This window comes from Dipodomys merriami, unplaced genomic scaffold (assembly GCF_024711535.1).
Source record: "Dipodomys merriami isolate MVZ:Mamm:240054 unplaced genomic scaffold, mDipMer1.0.p SCAF_440, whole genome shotgun sequence".
Classification (NCBI taxonomy): domain Eukaryota; kingdom Metazoa; phylum Chordata; class Mammalia; order Rodentia; family Heteromyidae; genus Dipodomys; species Dipodomys merriami.
This window is the reverse complement of record NW_027206003.1, coordinates 365334-388064: the sequence shown is the minus strand read 5'-3', so window position 1 is coordinate 388064 and position 22731 is coordinate 365334. Positions and strand designations below refer to the sequence as shown.

The following is a 22731-nucleotide window of genomic DNA, read 5'->3' as shown; positions in this document are numbered from 1 at the left end:
GTGAACAAGGGGCAAAGTACCCAAGGTTCAATTCTCTGCAACCCCAGCCACCAGGATACCTTGAGCCTCTTGTCCAGGTAGGCGGGTGACACCCAGCCCTGCCTCGAGGGGCTGGATTTGGTGGGCTTGGTGCGCACGAGCCAGCGCAGGGGATGGGCTGAGTCGAGGACCTCCACATACTGGCCTTCCCGAAGTGTGATGGCCCCCTGCTCGGCCCCCAGGGGCAGGTAGTCAGCCGTTACCACGTAGATGTCAAAGATCTGACAGAGTAAGAATGGACAGTTGCCAGTCTCTAGCAGTCTCCAATGATTCTAGGGGTCTCCCAAATTCCCCAACAGTCCCCCCAAGAGCCCACAGAGGAGGGGAAGCCAAGTCAGGAGACCCAGGGAAGTGCTAGCCAGACCTGCCAACCTCAGCCTGCAGGAGGGAAGTGCAGGTCAGTCTGCACATGGTCTACCCCATGCATTGTGGAAGAGATGTGGAAGACCTGCCCTCTATCAATCACCCCAAGAGATGACTGCTCCCTCCTAGGTCTCCCAATTGGGGCTACCTATACTTACCCTCTGTTGGTAGCTCATTACCTGCCTACCTGCCACTTTGAGCTCTAACAAGGAGCCTGGCACACTGGAGGCACAAGTGGAGGGAGGAACGGGGGAGGAATGATTCTGCCACAAAGCATGCTTCTGCAGGAACCCATGCACAGATGACGGGTTCTCTGGCTCCTGGCTTCCGTGTGCCGTGGGTGGGGGTCTCTGTGTTCCCAGCCGAATGTGAATTCTTCTTCCCACCTCCCAAGGGCCCCACGGGGCCACCTGCTCACAGAGGTCCTGCCGGAGCGCCCCCTAGAAGACCTGCCCCTGCCTCTCTCACCCCACACCATCTCTTCCAGGGGGTCAGGGCCCACTCCCACCCTGACCCCCGAGGGTGCCCCTCACTCACCTCGCCACGGGAGTCTCCGTCCTCTGACTCGGAAGAAGACTCCTGGACGCTGGAGGAGGGCCTGGACCGGCCGTGCCGTGGGGAGGCGGATGGGGTCTTGGACTCCTCGTCACTGTCACCCCCAGGCACCTGGAGCTTGGCTGTGAGAGCGGGGTTGTGACACCCAGGGTGCTGCCCTGCTGTTCTCCAGTTCCCAGGGTGAAGGAGCCAGGGGGACCCAGGCCCAACCCCCAGCATGAATGAGGGTGCTCCATCACCCAGCCACCTGCTTCTCTCTCTCCTCTCCCTCCCTCCCTCCCTCCCCCACCTCTCTCTCTCTCTCTCACACACACACACACACACCTCTCTCTCTCACAAACACACACAGACACACACAGACACACAGACACACACAGACACAGACACAGACAGACAGGCACACACACGCACATACACACACACGCACACACACACACACATACACCTCTCTCTCACAAACACACACAGACACACAGACATACACAGACACACACAAACACACAGACATATACACAGACACAGAAACAGACACACACACACACACACAAACACACAGACATATACACAGACACAGAAACAGACACACACACACACACACACACACACACACACACACACACACACACACACACACACACACACACACACACACACACACACACACACACACACACACACACACACACACACACACACACACACACACACACACACACACACACACTGGCCCTCACCCTGTGTGATTTTGGCAGACACCATCTCTGTAATCTGGGAAGTCAATTTCTGTAGGAACTCCTCTGTGCCCACCTCAGCAAGAGACAGGTGACCCCGGGCCTCCTCTGCTGCCAGATCTCCTGAGGGAGCAAAAGCAACACATAAGCGTCTGTGCATTCTTAGGGTGTTTGCTGGGTGTCCCCCATGCTGCAGGCGCATCCCTGGTTCTGGGGGCCTCAAAGGCAGCACGGAGACCTGGCTTCCCCCATGGGATGCCACCTGACACGGAGACCAGAAGACTGAGTTGCTGGCTAGGTAGGGGGCCAGCAAGGTCTAGCCAGATGAAAAAATCACATTGTCTCGTGGGGGGTCTGAGCCCATGAGCCAATGGGACTGAGAACAAGAGGAAGCAGGTCTGGATAGAGAGAGAAGTAGATGACCAGAGCACAGGAGACACAGATGAGGGACAGTGGAGCACCCAGTAGGTGACTAGGCAACAATCGCAGGAGTAGCCAAGGGGCTACATTCTCGGGACAAGAGGTAGCCAGAAGAGAGTGGACACAGCCCAAGGCTGGCAGGAGGCCGGCATGGCTACAGGGAAGAGGGTTGATTTCTGGGGAGCTGAGTAGTTCTCCCACTGTAGGAGAAGCCTGAAGCATGGGGCCCAAGGTAAGTTTGTGCCTCCTCATCGCAAGATGCCTGATGACCCAGCCCCCACAGCCCACCGGACAGACACCGTGCCAAGGCCTGGGCTGCCCCTCAGGGCCCCACAGGCCCTCAGACCCCAGAGGTCAACAGAACCTCCAATTCCCTCTGAAGCTCGGAGTTTGTCTACCCAGCACTGCTCTGAGCAGCCTTCTCCAAACCCCATTCAGACTTGCGGGAGTGCTCAGAGCACCTGTATTCTCCGTACCTTTTTTCTGCCCAGCCAGCTCAGTGAAACCTGCAGACTCTGACATGTGGGCCGAGATAGCATGGGTTGTCCTGAGGGGAAAAGAGGGGTTCTGAGAGGCTTGAGTGGGAGCGCCTGAGAGTGAAAGAGTCTGAGGGTCTCACACCACAGGCTCCATACTGGAAGGATTCTGGGAAAGCCTTCATTTTACAACAGGGAAACCGAGTCATGGAGAGGAAGGCAGTATGCACAAACTCCATGGTATCTGAGGGGAAGATCTGGCTGTACTGTAGGACAGGGTGCTCCCTCGGGAGTATGGCTGCCCTGTGCCCCGCTCCTGGGCCTCCTCCATGGGTGTCCCTGCCTGGGGGACCTGGGGGGGGCATCCTCCACTCACCCCTGCAGGAAAGTGGAAATGAGAGCTTCCTTCACTTTCTCTTGCTCCTCTTCCTTGGGCACTATCAGGAGAGTGGGTGAACCATCAGGATGAGGTCCTGGACCTCATGCACTAGATTCTAGGTCCAGACCCTACCTGGGTTGTGTGGGCTGCTGTGGGGTCCTGAACATACCCATTCCCTCTGACTCTCCAAAGACACTGTGCCTGAGCCACCACCCTGCCCCACTCTCGGCTCACGGGGCAGCCACTAGATAGGATGAGGAATGGGAGTGTAGCCTTGAAGGGCAGCCTTCAGAGGGACTGAGCGAGGCTCGTGAGCAGAGGGCCCTCAGTCAGCAGCACAGGCAGGGTGAACACAAGGTCCTGCAGGACTAACAGCTCTGGCTTGCTCTGTGGGTTTTGCCAGCACTGGGAGAGGATGAGAGGAGCTGGGAGAGGGGTCTGCAGGAGGTCCCATCCCAGGAGCTGGTGAAGGAGTCTTCAAAGCTGTTCCATGTCTAATTCCATGCCCCAAGACCAATGCAGTCACCCACCCCCAGCCACCTTACTCACAGCCCGAGACATGCAGACTGGCAGAGCAGAGTGCCTGGCCAGCGGCGTTGGTGGCAATGCACGTGTAGGTGCCCTGGTGCTGCCGGCCCACATCCAACAGCACCAGGCTGTGCTGCTGGGAAGAACTGGCCATGGTGTAGCCTGGTGTGCTGGGGCTAATCCACAGCACACCTCTCTCCGCCTCCTCCTTGAGCCAGTGAACAGCTGGAGCTGGGTGGCCTGTGGATGAGAGGATCCAGTGGGCATGTCCTCACCAAGGACGGACAGGTCCTATCCTTCGTCAGGAGCAGGGGCTCCAGGGGTGAGGTGCTGCCTACCACTCTCTGTGAGGTGATGGCCTTACCTTCTACCTTCACTGAAAATGTGATACTGGAACCCCTCTTCACTTTCTTGGGGGTGAACCGTTCCAGGATCCGGGGTGGCACCAGTTGTTCATGTGCATCTGGAAGGCATAGCCTGTGGGTACCCGCTGGAACTACCCACAGCCCTCTACAGCTCCTGGGAGACCCTCAGGAGGACTTCTGCATCCTGCAGGCTCAGGATGCCTCATGTCGCCCCTCTGACCGGCAGCCTCCTGCCCATACCACCACTGCCAGCCCCAGGGACATCCACCCTGCCCTTGGCACCTATGGTTTGCTGCCCTCTCTTGCCATCTGGGTCTGTATTACCTGATGCTGATTTCTCGTCTGGCTCATCGGGGCCTGAAAGAAACAGGAGGAGTGAAGCACCCGGTAGAAGAGGTGCACGCACAGGTGTCCCTCTCCTAGGTTCCATACACAGTGCCATGTCCGTCCTAATGGCCCTGCCCACTGAGCATGGGGCTGAGGCTGCTCCATCCATGGGCAAGGCCTCCAGATATTTGATTGAGCTCTCATGCAAGCAGCAGTGGTATCACACACTCAGAACGCAATAGGCATGTGGCCACACGGGCCAGACACAATGTGACAACTCGTCACCTCCCCCCCCCCCCCCCATCCCCACTGGGACTCTGGAGCCTTGCTCTGATGACGGGGCAGGTTTGGGTCAAGCTTAGCATTGGCTTTCAGTGTTCAAGATTTTTTGGAAAATAAAAGAAAATGTGGACTTGTCTCCCCAAGTCAGCTTCTGCGCAGTGTGCTTCTATAGAGATGTGCACACTTGATCCCTTGGGTCTAGGAACCCTAAGCTCCTAACCTTGAAGGGTAAACTTCTGGACACCTGTGACAGTCCACTGGGGTAATGACCAAGGGATTCTGACCCCAGGTCTGATGGGGCAGGGCCGGACAGTCAGCCCCAGTGGACACTATCTGGGGTGTACTGCTCTGCCTGCTCCCTGTGAGCACTCACCTTGGACCAGCAGCTGGGCAGATGAGTAGGCTGCACCCACAGCATTGCTGATGTAAGCCGAGTATTGGCCGGCGTCCTCCCGAGTAACTGAGACGATCTCCAGTGTATGCAAGGACTTCTTGTCAGTCATGCAGATGTGGGCGGATGTTGTGAGGGGCTGGCCGTCTTTGAACCAGTACAGTCTTGGGGCTGGGTAGCCTGCGGCCACAAAGGAAAATGGTCAGACCAGAGCTCTCACTCAGTGGGAGACAAAAGTCCAAAGAAGACCACAGGGTGCTCACCCAGGCAGTAGGCACATGTGACCCCCAACTTGCTGCTGGTTAGGGTACCCTCCTAACTGTGGCTTATGGAGGCTCTAGGTCTCTGTCCCATCATGGCGGCTGGCCCACAACCAACCCCTTACCTTTCACTTTGAGTTGGAACTTGGCCAGGCGTGTGCCAGGAGCCACCTGGACGTCTCTCAGCTCCTCTGTCACCTGGGGGAGCTGCCCCTCATCCGACTCAGTTCCCTCTTGTTCCCGGCTGGCAAGAAAGACAAATCATGGGGCAGCTATTAGGGGACCAGTAACAGGGCAAGGGTAGGAGGGCTCTTCTGGAGTACATGTCAGACATGGATTGATTTTGAGGTTTCCTGTCTGCTAAACTGAAGGGTACAGAGACAAAGTTCCAGGGCCTGGTAGAAGCTCCAAGAACTGGCTCATCCGTCCAAAGCCCACCCCATCAGCCCAGCATGGCCGCTTCCCCAGAGTGTTGGGATTACCAGTCACTGAGCTCTGCTGTTGCTAAGGGGGTCCTACCTGGACAGGTATCCCTGGGCGCTGAAGTACGATGAGGTCTCTGTAGCATCTGCTGCAGTGTCATAGTCTGTGCTTGTCACTGGGGAAGGGAGGATACGCTGGAGCAAGGCCTGCCGCTCCTCTGCCTAGGCGCTGACCTTGAACCAGGACCACCTCAGCCCTTGACAAGGTTCTGACTGTCCAGCCTTACTGGGCATCACTTACACTCGAAAGTCAGGAGGGCAACAGCTGTACTGTACCCTGCTGGACTTGGGGCTGTTTACTGGCCCCATATTTCTAGGCCTGTAATAAACCAAAAGCCTCTCTGACTTAAAGCATCGTAAATAGCACATGATTTGGAGTCTTCGTAAATGGCAATGACAGTGGAAAAATATTATGGTTTATCCTACAGAACCATGAGGAATAAAATAGATATTGGCCTCTAGACCAACAGCTATGCCTGGCACCAATGGCTCACACCTACCTGTAATACTAACTACTCAAGACGCTAAGATCTGAGGATCTAGGTTTGAAACCAACTTGGGCAGGAAAGTCCATGAAACTCTTAACTCTAACTACCAACTTCAAAAAAGAAGTGGAGCTATGGCTCAAGTAGTAGCCTTAATATATGTCTAGGATAGTCCTAGCAGATGAGCAGAATAGCTCAATTGATATGTACATATGACCACATAAGATGAGGCTAACTGAAATAAACTCTAAGATATGGACACAAGAGGTTTTTCATTGTTGTTCTTGTTTTAATGTACACATGATTTCTTTTTTCTTTTGTCTTTTCCCCCCTATGGTTTATATTGTCCTTTGTATTTGATTTTGGTGCCCTGGGTATTGTATATGAATTAGGGAAGGGAAGGGTGAGACAAAGGACAAAGTGCAAACCAATGCAACAGTGATACAAGACAATACGTTGGAAACGAACTGTACAACTTGGGAGGAGGATGTGGGGAGGGAAATGGGAGAAAATGAGGGAGGGGGTAACAAGTTCAACAAGAAATGACTTACTGCCTTATGTATGTAACTGTAACCCCTCTGTACATCACCTTGACAATAAAAGTAAACTAAAAAAAAAATCAACTAAGGGACAGTACTCAGACCCTAAGTTGAAGTCCCAATATGGGTATGTGATAGAGACTTGGATTTCTAGCCAAGATAGAGCAAGAGAGATTGAATTTATCCGCTGTCAAATGACTGAATGTGCTCCCCACAAAAACTCATATGTCAAAATATCAACCCAAAAGAGTTTGGGCTTTGGGAGGTGATCACATCACATGGCGGAGTCTCATGAATGGATCGGTGTCCTTATAAAAGGGAACCTGTCTACTATAGTCTTTCTTCCCTGTTCTCACATGACACTATATTCTTTCCTATAGACTACCTAACCTACTATCAGTCTCATTCACTGTTTCTCACCTCTTGTACTACTTAAATACAAAAAAAAGCTAAAATGTTTAAATCCACAGAATAGAGTTTTACTGTCTTTGCTAGTTCTAACATTTGAGTAGGTGTAGATTGATTGAGTAGATTAATCTACACATTACAGGTTATTTTTTCCTGTCTCTTTACAAGCCTGTGTATTTTTGGTTAACTATCTTGACATTGTGGATTTTACCTTGTGGGAAGCTAGGTATGTGATCTTTCTTTCTTTCTTTCTTTCTCTCTCTCTCTCTCTCTCTCTCTCTCTCTCTCTCTCTCTCTCTCTCTCTCTCTTTTTGGTCCAGTCATGGGGCCTGAACTCTGGGCCTGGGTGCTGTCCCTCAGCTCTTCAGCTCAAGGCTACCACTTGAGCCACAGTGCCACTTCCGGCTTTTTTCTTTTTGCTTATGTGGTGCTGAGGAATTGAACCCAGGGCCTCAGGCATGCAAGGCAAGCGCTTACCATTGAGCCACCTTCCCAGCCCCTTTCTCTCTTTCTTTCTCTCTCTTTCTCTCTCTTTCTTTCTTTCTTTCTTTCTTTTGGTAGGTCGTGGGGCTTGAACTCTGGGCCTGGGCACTGTCCCTCAGCTTTTCAGCTCAGGTTTAGCGCTCTACCCCTTGAGCCACAGCGCCACTTCCGGTTTTTCCCTGAGTGGTTTACTGGAGATAAGAGTCTCCCGGGTTTTCTTGTGCTGGCTTTGAACCACAATCCTAAGATCTCAGCTTCCTTAGTAGCTAGGATTACAGGCGTGAGCTACCAGTGCCCAGCTGATTTGTGATACTTCTAAAATACAAAATATTTATAAGACATACAATAATAAGACTGTCAGGACCAGATCCCATATGCACAGTGGCTCTCTGAGCGCAGAATTCTAGCCACCAGAACAGTGAGAAAGTTAGTTCTTTACAAGGCACCCAATCCATGTTATGTTGTAACAGCCTGAACCAAGACCACTCCCACCTGAAGCAACAACAAGAACAAAAACACTACCACAAGAACCTAGATAAATATAAAAGTGTTTTTTTAAGTCTTGTCATTAGGCAAATGGAGGACAATAATGGTTTAATTATAGGGACTATAAGCAAAACCTATCATTTATCTAGCTTTAATGACAAGCAAAATCTTTTGTTTCTCCAGCTTTCTGTACTGTTTCCAGGTCTAGGCAGGGAAAATGGAGGCAAAATCAGGGGAATTCCATGAGTTCTGAGTCCTGGGAGACCTCAGCAGCAGCGTTCACAGGACAGTGCCAGAGAAGAGAAAACTGTGCAGGCGGGACTCGCCATCATTTAGCAGGTAGTGATTAGCAGATTCATGAGAGAAGACACATCTGAATGGTCAGAAGGCAACAGTGCCAGGAACAATGCCTGTTTTCTCCAGTCACTGTAGAAAAACTCAGCACACATGGTTCTAGTTTCTCAGAACTCTGTGCCTCAGAAGCGGGGAATAATTAGCCCTAGACTGAGCCCTACTCTAGACTCACCAAACAAATCATAAAGGCTCAAATTGTTTCCTAGGAACTAACTGCATCCCAGAACACAGCTGAAGATCTGTAGAACACAAACTAAGATCATCAGCCATGCAAAGAGGCAAGAAAACAAGACGCACATGGTAGAAAAGAATCAATCAATCAAAACCAACCCACAACTGACCATGACGGTAGAACTTGCAGAGGAGGACATAAAAACAGTTATTAAAACTGTATTCTATATGTTCAAAAAGTAGATGATCTATATTACCAAGACTTAAGAACTTCTAGAGATTAAAAAAATAAGATAGCCGGCGCCGGTGGCTCACGCCTATAATCCTAGCTACTCAGGAGGCTGAGATCTGAGGATCATGGTTCAAAGCCATCTCGGGCAGCAAAGTCCATGAGACTCTTATCTCCAATAAACCACTCAAAAAAACACAAAAAACCCAGAAGTGGCGCTGTGGCTCAAGCGGTAGAGTGCTTGAGCTGAAGAGCTGAGGGACAGCGCCCAAGCCCAGAGTTCAAGCCCCATGACTGACCAAAAATAAATAAATAATAAATAAGATAGGTGGGATTAATAACAAAGTTAGATATTACAAAGTAGTGTACCTAAGAACATAGTAAATAAGGATAAAATATAAAGAAAGGAAAAAGAAATTTAAAAAAGAGTACTGGGTATACAGCTCAGTGGTAAAATGCCTGCTTGGTATGCATAGATCCTGAGGTTTGAAAGCTCTGACTCCTTATCAAGGTTTGATCTGATTGGCTAGCAGTCACCACCCTGAAGCTACTTTGGAAACCTTCAAGAGTCACCTCATGAGAACAGAAGCTATGCCCTGTACCTGGGCATCCCAAGGACTTAGAATCTCTGTACGAGCAATCAGGAGTAAAGATCACATAGATTTTTTAAAGACCATAGCATCAGTCAATCATTACCTCTACACTTCTATTGAGAGATTTTCCAGTGAAGCCACTGGAGGTCTCCCAAGAAAAGTTTCAATGGAGTGGCTGGGGAAGGCTGGGTCACCTCCCCTTCAAAACCTTCTGGGCCTCTCTCCAGCTGATACACCTCTGACAGACAGACATGAGGTCCTTGTACCACTTCACCCTAACCGCTCTTGAGACTCTCGTCCTGGCCCTTGCTCCCAGAAAAGTCTCCTCTTCACCGGCCACAAGACATCAAGGCTCCCTATCTCCCTTGCCACCAACCTCTAGCCCAGCTCAGGAGAGCAGTACTCACAGTCCACACGGAGCTCAGCCTTGGTAGAAGAGACCCCCACACTGTTCTCAGCCAGGCAGCGGTAGACACCCATGTCTGAGGGCACCACAGCTGTGATGATCAGCTGATGACCACCCTGCTGGTCCTCGTTGATCATATAGTGGTCATCCTCCTCCAGCAATTTCCCATCCTTGAACCAGCGCACACTAGGCACCGGCTGGCCTGTGACCATACAGTCGAAGCTCACAGGGTAGCCATCCTGTACTTCTTGGTTCTGCAGCTGGGTCAGGAACACTGGGGCTGGAACAGACAGGCAGGGCATGCCACGTTAGCCTTGATCATGCCAATCACACCTACAATCAAAAGCTTCCACCAGACCGGAAGTCTGGTGCAACTGTTCATTTGAGTGTTGAGGCCCTGTCTAATAACCCCACCCTGAATCTTGCCGGCTAAGTCTGCCCTATTCCCATTCTCTAAGCTTGCTTCCCAAGCCACTAAGCAAGAAGGATGGAGAAACAGAAAGAATAGGGGGAAAAGAGGTTAGGCTGTGTGATCTAGGAGTCCTGGAAGAACAGACAAATGACCTTTTAGGGACACAATTGCCCCAAACTGGACAGAAGTTTCAAGACATGATTTAGACATTTACGATAACCTCCTAATGTTCTGGAGAGACAGAAGCAAGCAATGAAATGGACTTTTAATTATTTACTTGATGAAATAGAATATACTGTGCATAGTAGACCCCAGAACCCCTCTATGTTATGAGTTCCATCTCCGAGTCTCTCCTTAAAGAAAAAAACAACAGAAAGTAGGTATTCTCATCCCCATTTGCAGATGTGAAAACTGAAAGTCAAAGAGGCCAAATAGCATCTCTGAGGCACACGGCTAGTAAGAGGCAGAGCTGGGTTTATACTCAGCTCTGTTTAACCTCAGAGCCAGGGTGTACCATGGCTCAGTAGGCCACATCTGCAAACAGCTGATGCTGGAGTGCAGGTGACCCAGCTGATGCTGCCACGCCTCCTCCAGTCCACCCTGGATCCTCGTGCAGCCCGACCAAGGCAGTGTGTGAACTCACCAGCATCAGAAGCCAGCAGGCTGGGCACAGGCCCTGGAGGCACTGAGGGGGTAGGCAGAGGAGCCACCTTGCTGATTCTCATCTCCACTCCCTTGGGCCCTTGCTCCACAAGCCCAATTTCTACTCCGATGCCCATGGTAGCAAACATCTCCTGGAAGCGGGTGACTGCCTGGCGGGCCTCAGAGAGTGCCTCGAAACGGATGCAGACAAAATGTTCATCTTCACGATACGTCTGCCAGTCTGCAGGCTCCTCCGGCTCTGCGGTGCCCTCGTCGGCGCTGAGGAAGAGCTCCTCATCGGACACCTCCGAGGGGCCCTTGGTGCGGAAGAGCCGGTGGAGGCGCCTGGCGGCTCGCCGGAAGGCATCGTCCAGCTCTCCCCCGGAGGAGCTCTCGGCTTCACTCTCCGTCCCGCTGACCACCACACAGGCACTGTGGCTCACATGGCCAAACTTGTTGCTCACCCGACAGGTGTAGCGGCCAGTGTCAGCAGGGCCCAGACCAGTGACCAGCAGAGAGCAGGTGCCATCCCCAAGCTGATCGATATGGTGGTGTCGCCCATCAGTCAGCTCCACGCCATCCTTCAGCCAGCAGGCCCGCACGTCTGCTTTACTGGCCACCACACATTCCAGCCTCAGGACATCCCCCACCTGTGCCTCAGTGTCCCCAAACGTGCGGGAGAACACCGGCCCTTCCTGCTGCTTCATCTCCTTCCGCACCTTGTAGCCCTTAAAAGCAGCTTGGATCTTCACGGCAGCCTTGTCCATGGAGGGATCGCTCAGGTCCTCAGCCCTCACCTCTCCCTGGGGTGGGCACACTGTGGCTGGTTGCTCCTGATGTTTCTGTGTCTTCGTAGAGGGGACTGCTGGAACCCCAATCTGCAGGCACAGGATGTGATGTCATGGTGGAGCATGAAAGCTGAAGTCAGGAGCACACAGGATCAAGGCCCCAGGGCCATGTTTTGCTCTAGCATTCTATTCTTCCTTCCACCTACTGGCAACCACACTAGCTTGAGCTAGGTGCCTACTGGCTTCTACTGCTACCCCAAAACAAGACCACCTCCTCCCTGAAATAGCTTTATACATTCACACACATGAGGATTAGCTGCCTTATAAGGAATAGCAGGAAGACCAAGAAAAATTTCACAGCTATGTGAGTGGAGATGGATGGAGAATGAACGGGTAGATGGAAGGCAGGCTGGATGGATGAAGGGAAGGTGGATGGATGGCTAATGGTGGATATATGGATAGGTGGGTGGCAAAGGTGTAGATAGGTGGACAGATGAGTAAGAACAGATGAATAGGTGAGCAAGTACAGGAGTGACGGATTGAGGAATGGTGGATAAATTATGGGTAAGGTAGTGGATAGGTGGGTGATGGATGACGAATGGATGGATGATAGTAGGGACAGATGTGTGGGGCACAAAGGGCTGGCTGTATGACTTGGCAAATAGAAGATAAGTAAACAAACTGGCACATAAGCATAGAATAGTAGACTGATGGATCAGTGAATGGGTATAGGTGGGTGAATAGGTCAATGGATAAGTGGTCAAATAGGTGAACAGGTGTAGAAGAGATGGTGGATGAATCGAAAGATGGTAGATAATGGACAAATGAATAGATATTAGATGTGCAGATGGATAAACAGGTGCAGGTACAGATGGAAATATGGTAAGTAGATATAATGGACCAGTGAATGCAAGAAAGAATGGATATATGGATGCCTGGGAACATGGTAGATGGACCCGTGAATAGCAGGAAGGAAAGATGATGCATAGATGGGCAGGTGAATGGTAGATGTATAGACAGATTAATCGACAGATTAAAGACGGGTGCATGAATGAAGAAAGTCTAAGATGCCCAGGCTTTTCTCTGCTCGCTGAAAGGGGCTTGGCAGGCAGGGCACTCACCTTGCTGGCTAAGGGTGGTGCCCCAGGCTTTCCAGCTTTCTTGAGGTAGGTAATGAGGGAAGGGGTGCCCGCTCGGGACTCATCATCAGAGCTGGTATGTGACAGGTCAGCCTCTCCAGTGCGTGCCAGCTCATCGGCTGTGGAATACCCCTCGGAGAGCTCAGGAGCCAGTTCCTCTGCCTCCTGCCGCAGGTGCTGCACACGGCCGTCTTCCTCAGGCAGCTCACTGATGGAGTCCAGGGTGGGCTCACGGCTCATGCGGCGCTTCCGGGCGAGGGCTTCCCAGAGCAGGTGCAGGTCACCCTCCTGGGCTGCCTCAGGGGGCAGGCTAGGCTGCACGGGGGCCTCGTCCCCAGAACCTGTGGTCAGCACCACTGAAGAAAGCAGAAGATGGGTCAGCAGGATAGGGCTGAGACGTGAGATCACACTCACCCTCACTGACAACCGGTGTGTCACCTTACTGGACCGCGACTCCCCGCCGGGTACCACATCATTCTACCAGGTTTTAGAAGCTCTGAGCCTAAGCCCACATCAGCTTCCCCTCAGACCACCTGCACAGGGCACATGGTGGCCAGAGAAGACATGACTGCAAAGTCAAACTGGGATTATTTCATTCCTTCCTGGCCCTTGCTGCTGATATAGTAGCCCATATTAATTCAAGGAGCAACACAAGGAGGAGATTCATGCGTGTGAATGCACTAGGGCCAGGTGCAGACAACAGGGGAAAGACAGACTGGTGCAGGGTGGTGCTTAAAGGTAGGCTGCCACTCAGAAAGGGGGAAGGAGCTCAGAACACAGAAAGGACTCGGGAAAGGAAGGTATTCAGAGTACAGAATGAAGCTAGAGTAGAGGAGGGATTCATAGCATTCAGAGCAGGGGACTGAGTGGAAGAAGGACTGAGCATGAGGGAGCTGAGAGGGCATGGGGGGTGAGGGGTAAGAGCATGGGGTGCCTAAGGTATTCAGTGTGAATGGAGCCGGGAAGAGGGCTCAGAGCATGCAGGCAAAGTACCAGGGTGCTGAGGGTGCAGGGGGCACCATTACAGAGCAAGCAGGGCATAAGCATGCGGGAGCACCTCAGAGCAGAGTCACTAAGAGAACAGGAATGCTCAGAGGGAAGGAGGTTCAAAGCTCAGGAAAAGTCTTGGGAAGAGAGCTGCAGGTGCTCGAGGTTCCAGACTCAAGAGGACCAGCACTAGAAAGCTGAGGGCTGCACCCTGTTCAGGGATGGGTGGGCTGGCCTAGGGCATGGCCTCAGGCAATAATGTGAGAGCTGTTTCATCTCCTGACCCAGCCTTAGTCTTCCATCATGTCCTACTCCGGGTGTCAGAGTACCCTCGGCCCTTCCTCCAGAGAACTGATGAGGAGGAAGGCCAGGCCAGCCATGTTCCCATACCCCAGGGCTTTCCACCCCAGCCCAGAACATACCCTGGAATGTGGCAGCCTTGGTGGGAATGGAGCCTTGGGCAGGACCACAATGGTACTGGCCCTGGTCTTCTGACTTGAATCCCTTGATCACTAACATCTGCCGCCGGCCCTGAGAGAGCACCTGGAAGTGCCCGCCCGGCTGGATGCGCTCTGTCCCCTTGTGCCAGACAACTTCCCCAGCTTCGGTCGCCACCTCCAACTCCAGACAGACGTCCTCGCCAGCCACCGCCTGGCGTCGCTCTGGGACTGGGAGCGGGGGAGGCGCAGGTTCCGTGGGTTCTGCTGGGAAACAGCACCCATAGACAGCAGACAGGCCTCATCAGGCAGGGTGGGCTTTGCAGTCCAGACCCCAGCACACAGGCTCCCTCCCTCCAGCTTGGGTAGGTGGCTCCTCTCCCAGACCCGGCCCCAGAGCAGTGACTCACCCAGCTTGACCATTTGGGGCAGGTGCACAGGTTCCCCGGCACCTGCTGGTCCCACAGCTGCCACTCGGAAGCGATAGGTCTCCCCAAGGGCCAGGCCATCTACCACACATTCTGGCCCAGGCACCAGCTCGTGGCATAAACGCCACTGGCCTGTGGAACCCTCCTTCATCTCCACCCGATAGCCACACAGACCGCCACCGCCGTCACTTGTGGGAGCCATCCAGGACAAGGTCACAGAGCGGCCACTTCGACCCACCACCTCGGCATCCTCTGGGGGGTCAGGGAGGCCTGAAAGGTCAGCACACCCACTGTGGCCTGCAGCCCTTCCAACAGCCACCAGGGTCAGGCCCTGGACGTGGAACAGGCCCTGGGGCAGGCCACTTTCCCCAAGTTTTGTGTGCCACTATACCCAGCGGCCCAGCCTGTCTCAGGGAGGAAGAGACGATACAGAGCCCCCCACCTGTGAACTAGCGGGTCTATGTGTCTCAGTAGACTGTATACCCACAGCCCACTCAAGATGGGGTCCTCTGAGAGCTCTCAGCAGTCTAAGGACTGGAGAGCCTCATTCCTTCTGACTTCTGCCCTCACCGGGACTTGGGCCCCTAGCCTCAGTGCCCTGATCTGACAGACAGCTTCACTCAGCAACCCCCTTAGACCAGCAGGAGGAGCTACTGAGAAGGACACACACCACCACCTCCACTCTGGGCGTCCAACCACTCCACCCAGGATGCAGTTCTGGATGGTCACCCACCCCAGTGGTCTACAGACCTGTCCCGCCCGTCCTGCGGGGAGGAGCCTGCAACTCACTCAGCACAGAAAGCCTTGCCGAAGCCACTGCGTCACGGGCAGCAAAGGTCACCTCCCCAGCGTGGTGGGGCTGAGCACTCCGTAGCAGCAGGGAGTGCTGGCTGCCGTCAGCAGTGACCTTCCAGGCCGCGTCGTCTGGCTGGACCACAGCACCATTGATATACCAGGTTGCCTCTCCCACAGGCACCGCCTCACTGAGCTTGCAGGTGAAGTTGGCCTGGGCGCCAGCTCGTACCGTCACATCTTTTGGTGGTTCCATGACCTCTAAACGCCATCCTGTGAGGGTGGACGGGTGAATAAACGCAAGGGGAAGGTTCTGGAGGCAAAGCATGAGACCCTTGGCCTCTACTGTGCCTCCCCTCCATGCTGCCTCCAGTTGGAGAGGTCTCAAAACAACACCTCTCAGCCAATTCTCCCCACCCGGTGAAGCCTCACACTGAAGGGCTTAGAAGACACTCATCCCCTCCTTCAAAGCAGCCAGACTTCTAGTGGGAGGCTCCTCGGAAACCAAGGACCCCCTACTTCTCATCCCAGATGGAACTGCCAGCAGGAGGGGCTCTTGCAGATCCCCCACAGACTTGAAGGGGTCGAGCCACCTGTGTGAGCAGTATCAACGTCTGACACCCCACTCCACAACTCTCCCAGGCTGGAAGATCTTTGGGAAGGGGTCTCACCCACTGGCACCCCAGCCCTGCACCAGCCCGCGTGATCTTGTCTCTCTGCAGGGTGAATGGTTCTCAACCAGATGCCACTCCCATCCCAGATCTCTCTCTGTCTCACTGAGCTGGCTGCACAGCCTCCAGCTTGGGGTGGGGACAAGAGATCTCAGAGATCAACATCTTTTCACCCTGTAGAGCATCGGGTGGAAAAGATCTCAGAGGCCACCCCCTCCTCAGCCTCCCTTGCTAGGACCCAGGCCTCTGGTGGGAGGGGCTCACCCTACCCCTCCATCCTGCACCAGAGAAGCACGGTTACCTCTGACAGTGAGGAACGCAGATGTGACCACGTCCCCAGCCAGGAAGGTCACCCGGCAACTATCCTGTGGCCGCAGGTTCTTGAGCAGCAGCAGGTGTCGCAAGCCGTTCTCAAAGTAGACCACTTCCACATTTTCTGAGGTGTGCACAGGCTCATCATCCAGCAGCCAGGTGTGCGCAGCCACCTCAGGCTGAGACAAACGGCACTCAAACAGCGCCTCACCGCCCTCAAGGGCATCCACATTCTCCAAGCCCTGAACCACTGTGTTCTTGGCTGTGGGGAGAAGCCAGGGAGGGGCTCAGGTGCTTGTGAGCCTAGAAGCTCACCTGCAACTACAGAGTCCTGCAACTACAAAGAGTCAAACAAAATGCCACCCCAGTGATCGCATGGAGACAGGGTAATCACTCTGGGCTCCCTGTTTCACAGATGAGAACCTCACAGGTGATCGCAAGACTTCAACACTCACAAGCTACCCAAACATGGAGCCCCACATGGATGCTGGATGCGGTGCCCTTACTTGCCAAAGTATCTGAAGCATCAGGGTTTGGACTCCACACCCCTTCCTCACATCCCAAACAGCACAACTAGACCTGTGATGGTTTCTGGAACTCTCCTCACACTCACATGACTAGGAACCTTCAGAATCCATGCCTCTTGGTTAGTGGTCAGTTTCTCACAGAAGCCGTAAGCATGTAACTGGTTGTGCTCTAACCTAAGTGCATTGTGGGGTAGTTTTGCCACGCCCAGGATCATTCCCCTGTACAGAGCACCTCTATGACCAGGATGGATGCTACAGCATGCCCTTCTCTATGGCTCGGTGAACCTGGCTGCCTGCCAGGTAGCCTCACCTTGCACTTGGAGCAGCGCCACCACACGGGTGCCCGCAGCCTCACAAGAATAGATGCCACTGTCACTGGGCAGGGCTGGCCTGAAGGTCAGCCTGGCCACGGTCCAGTCCTGCTCTATGATGACACGGTGCCCATCTGCATGAACCTCCCGCTCGTCCATCTTCCATGTGGCCTGCACAGGCCGTGAGTACTGGCAAAGGAGCTCGGCTGAGCCACCCTCCTCCACCGCCAGGTCTTGCATGGCACTGACCACCTCCACCGTGGGATCTGTCGGCCAACATGCCGGACACGCATCAGCCCCTGGGACACACCACCATACCCACCCACGCTCTGCCGTCCATGTTAGTGGCTTTAGCAGCTGCAAGCTTAGCTTTGGTCGGCAATGACTCAGCCACAGCTACTGGCACAGCCAGGAAGTGGGACCCACCATGGCAGCTCAGAGAGCACCACATTCATGGTTGATGGTGCTGTTGAGCTGGGTATCTGTCCAGACTGGGCTCTTCTGGCCCAGGGGCAGCATCCACACCCCACCTCCAACACCTTTGCTGGGCTCCGGGTCCCTGGCTCAAAGTCCAGAGCCATAGTTTGGATTGCCTCCCATCGAAACACCCATTTCCCTTTGCTGAAAATCTACTTGATAAATCACCGTTACCTCAGTGACCCACTTTTTCTATGGGCGCTTACAGGAGGCCAGTCAGCAAAGGCATCAAATGAAGGAGCTAGGGGAGTCCATGACATTTTGCTGCCCTTCCTGTCCAGAGAGCAAGTTGATACAAGTGTGGACAGGAACCCAGGAGCCCAGGAAAGCTCCCTCAAGGAACTAGCCTCTGGCTAAGGTGGCGGCCAGGTGAGTAGCCTGCACAGGCTGAACTCAGTACATGGGTATGGGGCCGCCTTCAACTGCCTGGCTCCCTAGCCTGAATTTCCCATTCAGGAAGTATGCCCACCTGGGGCTGCCCTGGGAAGATAGCGGGCATGGAGAAGTGTGCCCTAGAAGGCTGTATCCGACCCTCCTCTGCTCCCCAGGAGCCTGCAGGAAGCGTGCGGGCACAGCAAAGTCAGAAGCACCAGCACTGGTGGTCCCCCGTGGCCAATACCTTTGACCAACAACTTGGCTGTGGAGACCAGAGGCCCCATGCGGAAGGTGATGGTGCCTGAGTCGGCCGCCCCTAGGCCCGAGAGGGTGAGAGAGTGAAGGGTCCCCCTGTGCACGGCGATGGCACTCTGGGGAGTGTCCTGAAGCAGGGTGCCATCCAGCCACCAGCGGGCCTCTGGCCCAGCCACACGAGACACCTCACAGGAGAACGTGGCCACCTCCCCAGCGAAGACATCCACATTCTGCAAGCCACGTACCAGGCATAGTGCTGCCTCTGCATAAGAGGGCGAGAAGGAGTGCCAGGCTGGGCGCCCTACAGCCTATCCGGTGGGAACTACTCCGGAGATCATTGGTGCATGAGTGTGTTCTAATAACAAGTTTGTTTTTTGTTCCCGCAGGACTCCTAATACCCTCAGAATTTCCTGAATGACTGAACTGTTGTTATTTGTAACAAGCTCCTTTGACCATATACAAGGTAATACTAATGAGGGACTCTGGTCACACTAGGAAAGCTTCGGGTGGTCACCAAGTTGTAGGAAGTCTAAAACATCTATCACCATTCATCAACTTTTGGGAAAGCTGGAAAGCCATAGATTAATCTCCATAAAGTAAACTCTCTTAAATAGATCTGATGAGATCAAGATTAGTGGGTCTTGAGGTGCTGGAGGGTGATACACCCAGGGAGGGAGTCAGGGAGGGGTTGCCAAACTCACTCTCCCCGGTCTTGTCTTATGTCACTCTTCTCTATGGCTATTCCTGGATGGGCTCTTCTGTAATAAACTTGCAATACTAGTTCACTAATGTCGATAAGCTGTCCTAGAAAAACCATCAACCTGGAGGGTTAGTGAGAGCCAGAAGGGCAGGTGTCTGTCAATTTGACACTTGAAATTGGCACCTGAAGTTGGGGAGCAGTCTTAACTTACAGTCTGCCAACTCTAGATAGTTCCAACACTGAATTAAGTTATATCGCTCCATGTGTGAGGAAGAACACACACACACGTTAACACAAAATCAGCGTTCAAAGCAATTGTTTTGTCCTGTGAGAGGATAGGAGAAAAGCAACAAAGATGTTTTCTCTAGAATTGGTGTTCCAAGTGACATACGCTAGAACGGTCTTGAGATTCATGGGCCTAGAGGTCTTCTGTATCAGGCACCAGCCCAATCAGAAAGAGTCTCTTCCTGGGGTCTAGAAATCCACCCAGGCTGGCTACATGGCTCTGACCACAGTGGAGAATACAAACATCACCCTCAGTGATCCTCTGAAAAGTGGCTCAGGCCCAGGCATGACTTCTGCTCACCGATACGCTTCCCACACACCCTTCAGAGCATACCTAGCATCACCCACCGGAGGTCAATAACATCCGCACACCTTCTCAGAAAGCAGAAGGGACGTGCTCAGACCATGGTCGAGGCTGTCTCTTCTGACTCAGTGTGAATAATAGAGAGGTACCCCAGAGCCTGCTGCTCCAAGAGGGTGCGAGTCAGCCTCACCCTACTTCTCTGGAGGTGTTGAGGCAGATGCTTCTTCCAGAAGGACACTCTGTCCCTTCAGCCTTAGGCCTCTGGGGCCCCAGGGATGGATGTCACCTGGTGGAGTCCAAGCTCAGGAGCTTCAGGTGTGCATGTGTGGAGCTGCCTGCCTGTGCTCTCCATTCTGTCCTCTTCTACCTGCTTCTTGGATGCCAGTCGGGGTAACCACAGCTAGTGGAGAAGCTGAGAGCCCTCCCAGACCACCAGTGACCACATAGTGGGCCCCTCCCTCCCATTCCCCAGAGAGAAGGACAAGACCCCAGGTCTCTTTCGCCACCTGCTTCCTGGGGCCCGGCAAGGAAGGTATGCCCTCCCCCGACCTGTGCTCTTCTCTCAGCACTTCTCATATGCCATCCTAGGACACTGGCAAAGTCCAGATGTGTCTGTCCCATGGGCGAGAGCAGAGGCATGGGCAGGGACCTTTTTCAGGGGTAACGGTATCCATCAGAAAATGGTGGGCAGAGAAGCCCGCAAGCCCACCCAAGTAAGCCCTCTTTTAGGAGCCTTTCCATGTTCTCCCCCACATTTACACCCCACATAAGCCTTCAAAGTGCCCCTTGACTGGCTTCCCCAAACTCATCTAACCACCTCCCCTTCTTGCTGTCAGTATCAGTTCATTCTCTTCTCCAGCACCAGTTTCCAAGTGTGGCCATCATATCTGGACACCCATTTACACATCCTTGCCCAGGACCCCCCAAGGCCACAGGGAGGTGTTGGTACATGAACCAACTCTCTCAGGCTGGGGACACCTAGCCTAGAACACCACTGAAGCACACCACACATCTCTGTTACATCCCCCAGTGAACAAAGGTTCTGTCTCTTCCCATTCATCCACTCCTAAACTCTCCCTTGTCATTAATCAACTTTTAAGGGCATTCGTATTTGGCAGCCTTTCCCACAGGCCACAGGAGTGACCATGTCTAGTTGAGAACAGAGATGAACATGGCCTATCTTGAGATCCCTCCAAGGGCTGGAAGATTTGATGGTGAATGACTGAATAGCAGATGGGTATTTGAATTAATGGACAAATGGACTGGTAAATAAGTGAGTGGGTAGGTGAATGGATGAATGGATACCTGATGCTGAATGGGTAAATGAACAGATCTAGACCATCTGATGGGTGGATGGATGGATGGATGGATGGATGGATGGATGGATGCAGAATAGTGGTATATGGACAGATAGATGGACTAAATAATGGATGGATAATGGGTTGGTAACGGATAGCAGAGGAATGGTGGTAGTGATTAAGTGGTAGATGAATAATGGGTGGATTGACAAGACCAGTATGAGAATGAAAAGGAAGATACAAGGGATGAGTAATCAAAACCAAATCCTCAGGACTGATTAGTTCTGGGGCAAGACACAATTCAAGATGAATTTTTCTAGAAACCCGCTTGTGTGCTGGGGCTATGTTTACTACACCCACATACATACAGTGTCACATATACACCGTTTCATCCACATCTTTGATTGTGCAAGTGTCTATTAATTTTAGCCTGAGATCCCACATTCTCATGGAAAAGTCTGCCAGCCCACCCCAGAGTCCTCTGTAGTCCATGACCTCAGTGAATGGAACTTAGAAAAGTCCAATTCCAAGGCAAAATCACTATTCCAAGTCTTGGGTTTTTGCCAGTGGGTAGGTGCGACGGTGTAGGGGAGCCTGCATCCACAGGCGTCCATAGGTAGAGGGTAGGGCGTGGGGAGGAGCTGCTTACCTGTGACCTTCAGCTGTGCTTCTGAGCTACATGAGCCCACTTGGAAAGTGATGGTCCCCGCATCCTCCAAGGTTACCTGAGGATACAGGTAGGAAGATGCTCAGTGCTGGCAGCCCCATCCTGACCAGGAAGGGTAGATTCATCTTACTACCCCCAGTGACAGGGGCTTATCACCTCCCCAACCTGATCCCTGGTAGAGGAATGGACTTGGAGCCTTCCAAGTCTAGGTGGAGAGCAGTCACGGATGCCCACCTTGTGCAGGGTGAGTAAGTGCAACGTGCCCTGCTCCACAGTGATGTCATTCATCTCATTGGCCTGTAAGGGTACTCCTCCTAAGGCCCAGCGGGCCTCCTGGCCCAGGGCCCTGGACAGCCGGCAGCAGAAGTGGGCATCCTGGCCTTCGCTGAGCTGCAGGTCCTGTAGGGGCTCCAGGATGGTCACTTCAGGAGCTGGGTATGGGAGAGGCATTGCATCAGCCTGGGTCTGACATACGTCCTCATTCAGTATGGCTTCTATGACTCAAGGGTCCTCTCCTGGCACACATATGTATATCCCCCAATTTCTGAAGACAAACATGTGGTGGCATGTTATCAGCTCCCTGATCCAACTCTAGGCAGAGAGAACGATCTGGGTTCTAACCCGTGGAGATGCTGGAGATAATCAAAGGCTGCAGTGTCACGGTCTGTACCACCTCCTGAAGGCCATGAGGCAGGGCCTTGAGCTTTAATACTGTGTGAGCCCCCAAACACCTCCCACCGGCCTGAGTCACCCACACAGCCAAGGAGCACCTAGAAACCACCAGCACCTAAGTTCTATCTCCCTGCCAGCATCCTAGCCCCCAAAGGAACCTTGTTGTCCATCTGTGCAGTCTGACAGGCCCACCCAAGTCAGCTACCTCGGACAGTGAGCTGAGCAGAGGATGAATGGTTCCCCACATGGAAGGAGACAGTCCCGGCATCTTCGGGTGTCACGCCCTTCAGCTGGAGCGTGTGGATGCGACCATCCACAACAGCCACCTCAGTGACCTCATTGCTCTGCAGGGGCAGGCCCTGCAGGCGCCACTGCACATCCGGGGCTCCAGCCTGTGATACTTCACAGCTGAACTCCGCGTCTTCATCAGCCTGCACCTCAGCATCCACCAGGCCCCGCACAATGGTCACCTCGGGCTCTGAGGGCAGGGTGAAAGAAGC

At 53.2% G+C, this 22731-nt stretch overlaps 1 protein-coding gene across 1 annotated transcript in view; it reads right to left on the bottom strand.

Annotated features, from left to right (window-relative positions):
• The window catches only part of Obscn (obscurin, cytoskeletal calmodulin and titin-interacting RhoGEF), a 135538-nt gene that overhangs the window by 35190 nt on the left and 77617 nt on the right, over positions 1 to 22731 (bottom strand). Inside the window, exons 54-74 of the mRNA XM_069994064.1 lie at positions 22437 to 22709; positions 21794 to 21990; positions 21542 to 21617; positions 16350 to 16622; positions 15375 to 15650; positions 14568 to 14855; positions 14143 to 14424; positions 12716 to 13089; positions 10808 to 11684; positions 9754 to 10032; positions 5636 to 5714; positions 5242 to 5360; positions 4839 to 5036; positions 4181 to 4213; positions 3856 to 3954; positions 3513 to 3731; positions 2961 to 3021; positions 2585 to 2655; positions 1692 to 1811; positions 940 to 1079; positions 60 to 260 (exon numbers count right to left, since the gene is read on the bottom strand). Of these exons, the coding sequence (XP_069850165.1) occupies positions 60 to 260; positions 940 to 1079; positions 1692 to 1811; positions 2585 to 2655; positions 2961 to 3021; positions 3513 to 3731; positions 3856 to 3954; positions 4181 to 4213; positions 4839 to 5036; positions 5242 to 5360; positions 5636 to 5714; positions 9754 to 10032; positions 10808 to 11684; positions 12716 to 13089; positions 14143 to 14424; positions 14568 to 14855; positions 15375 to 15650; positions 16350 to 16622; positions 21542 to 21617; positions 21794 to 21990; positions 22437 to 22709 (4535 nt within the window). The remainder of the gene's footprint in view (positions 1 to 59; positions 261 to 939; positions 1080 to 1691; positions 1812 to 2584; positions 2656 to 2960; positions 3022 to 3512; positions 3732 to 3855; positions 3955 to 4180; positions 4214 to 4838; positions 5037 to 5241; positions 5361 to 5635; positions 5715 to 9753; positions 10033 to 10807; positions 11685 to 12715; positions 13090 to 14142; positions 14425 to 14567; positions 14856 to 15374; positions 15651 to 16349; positions 16623 to 21541; positions 21618 to 21793; positions 21991 to 22436; positions 22710 to 22731) is intronic.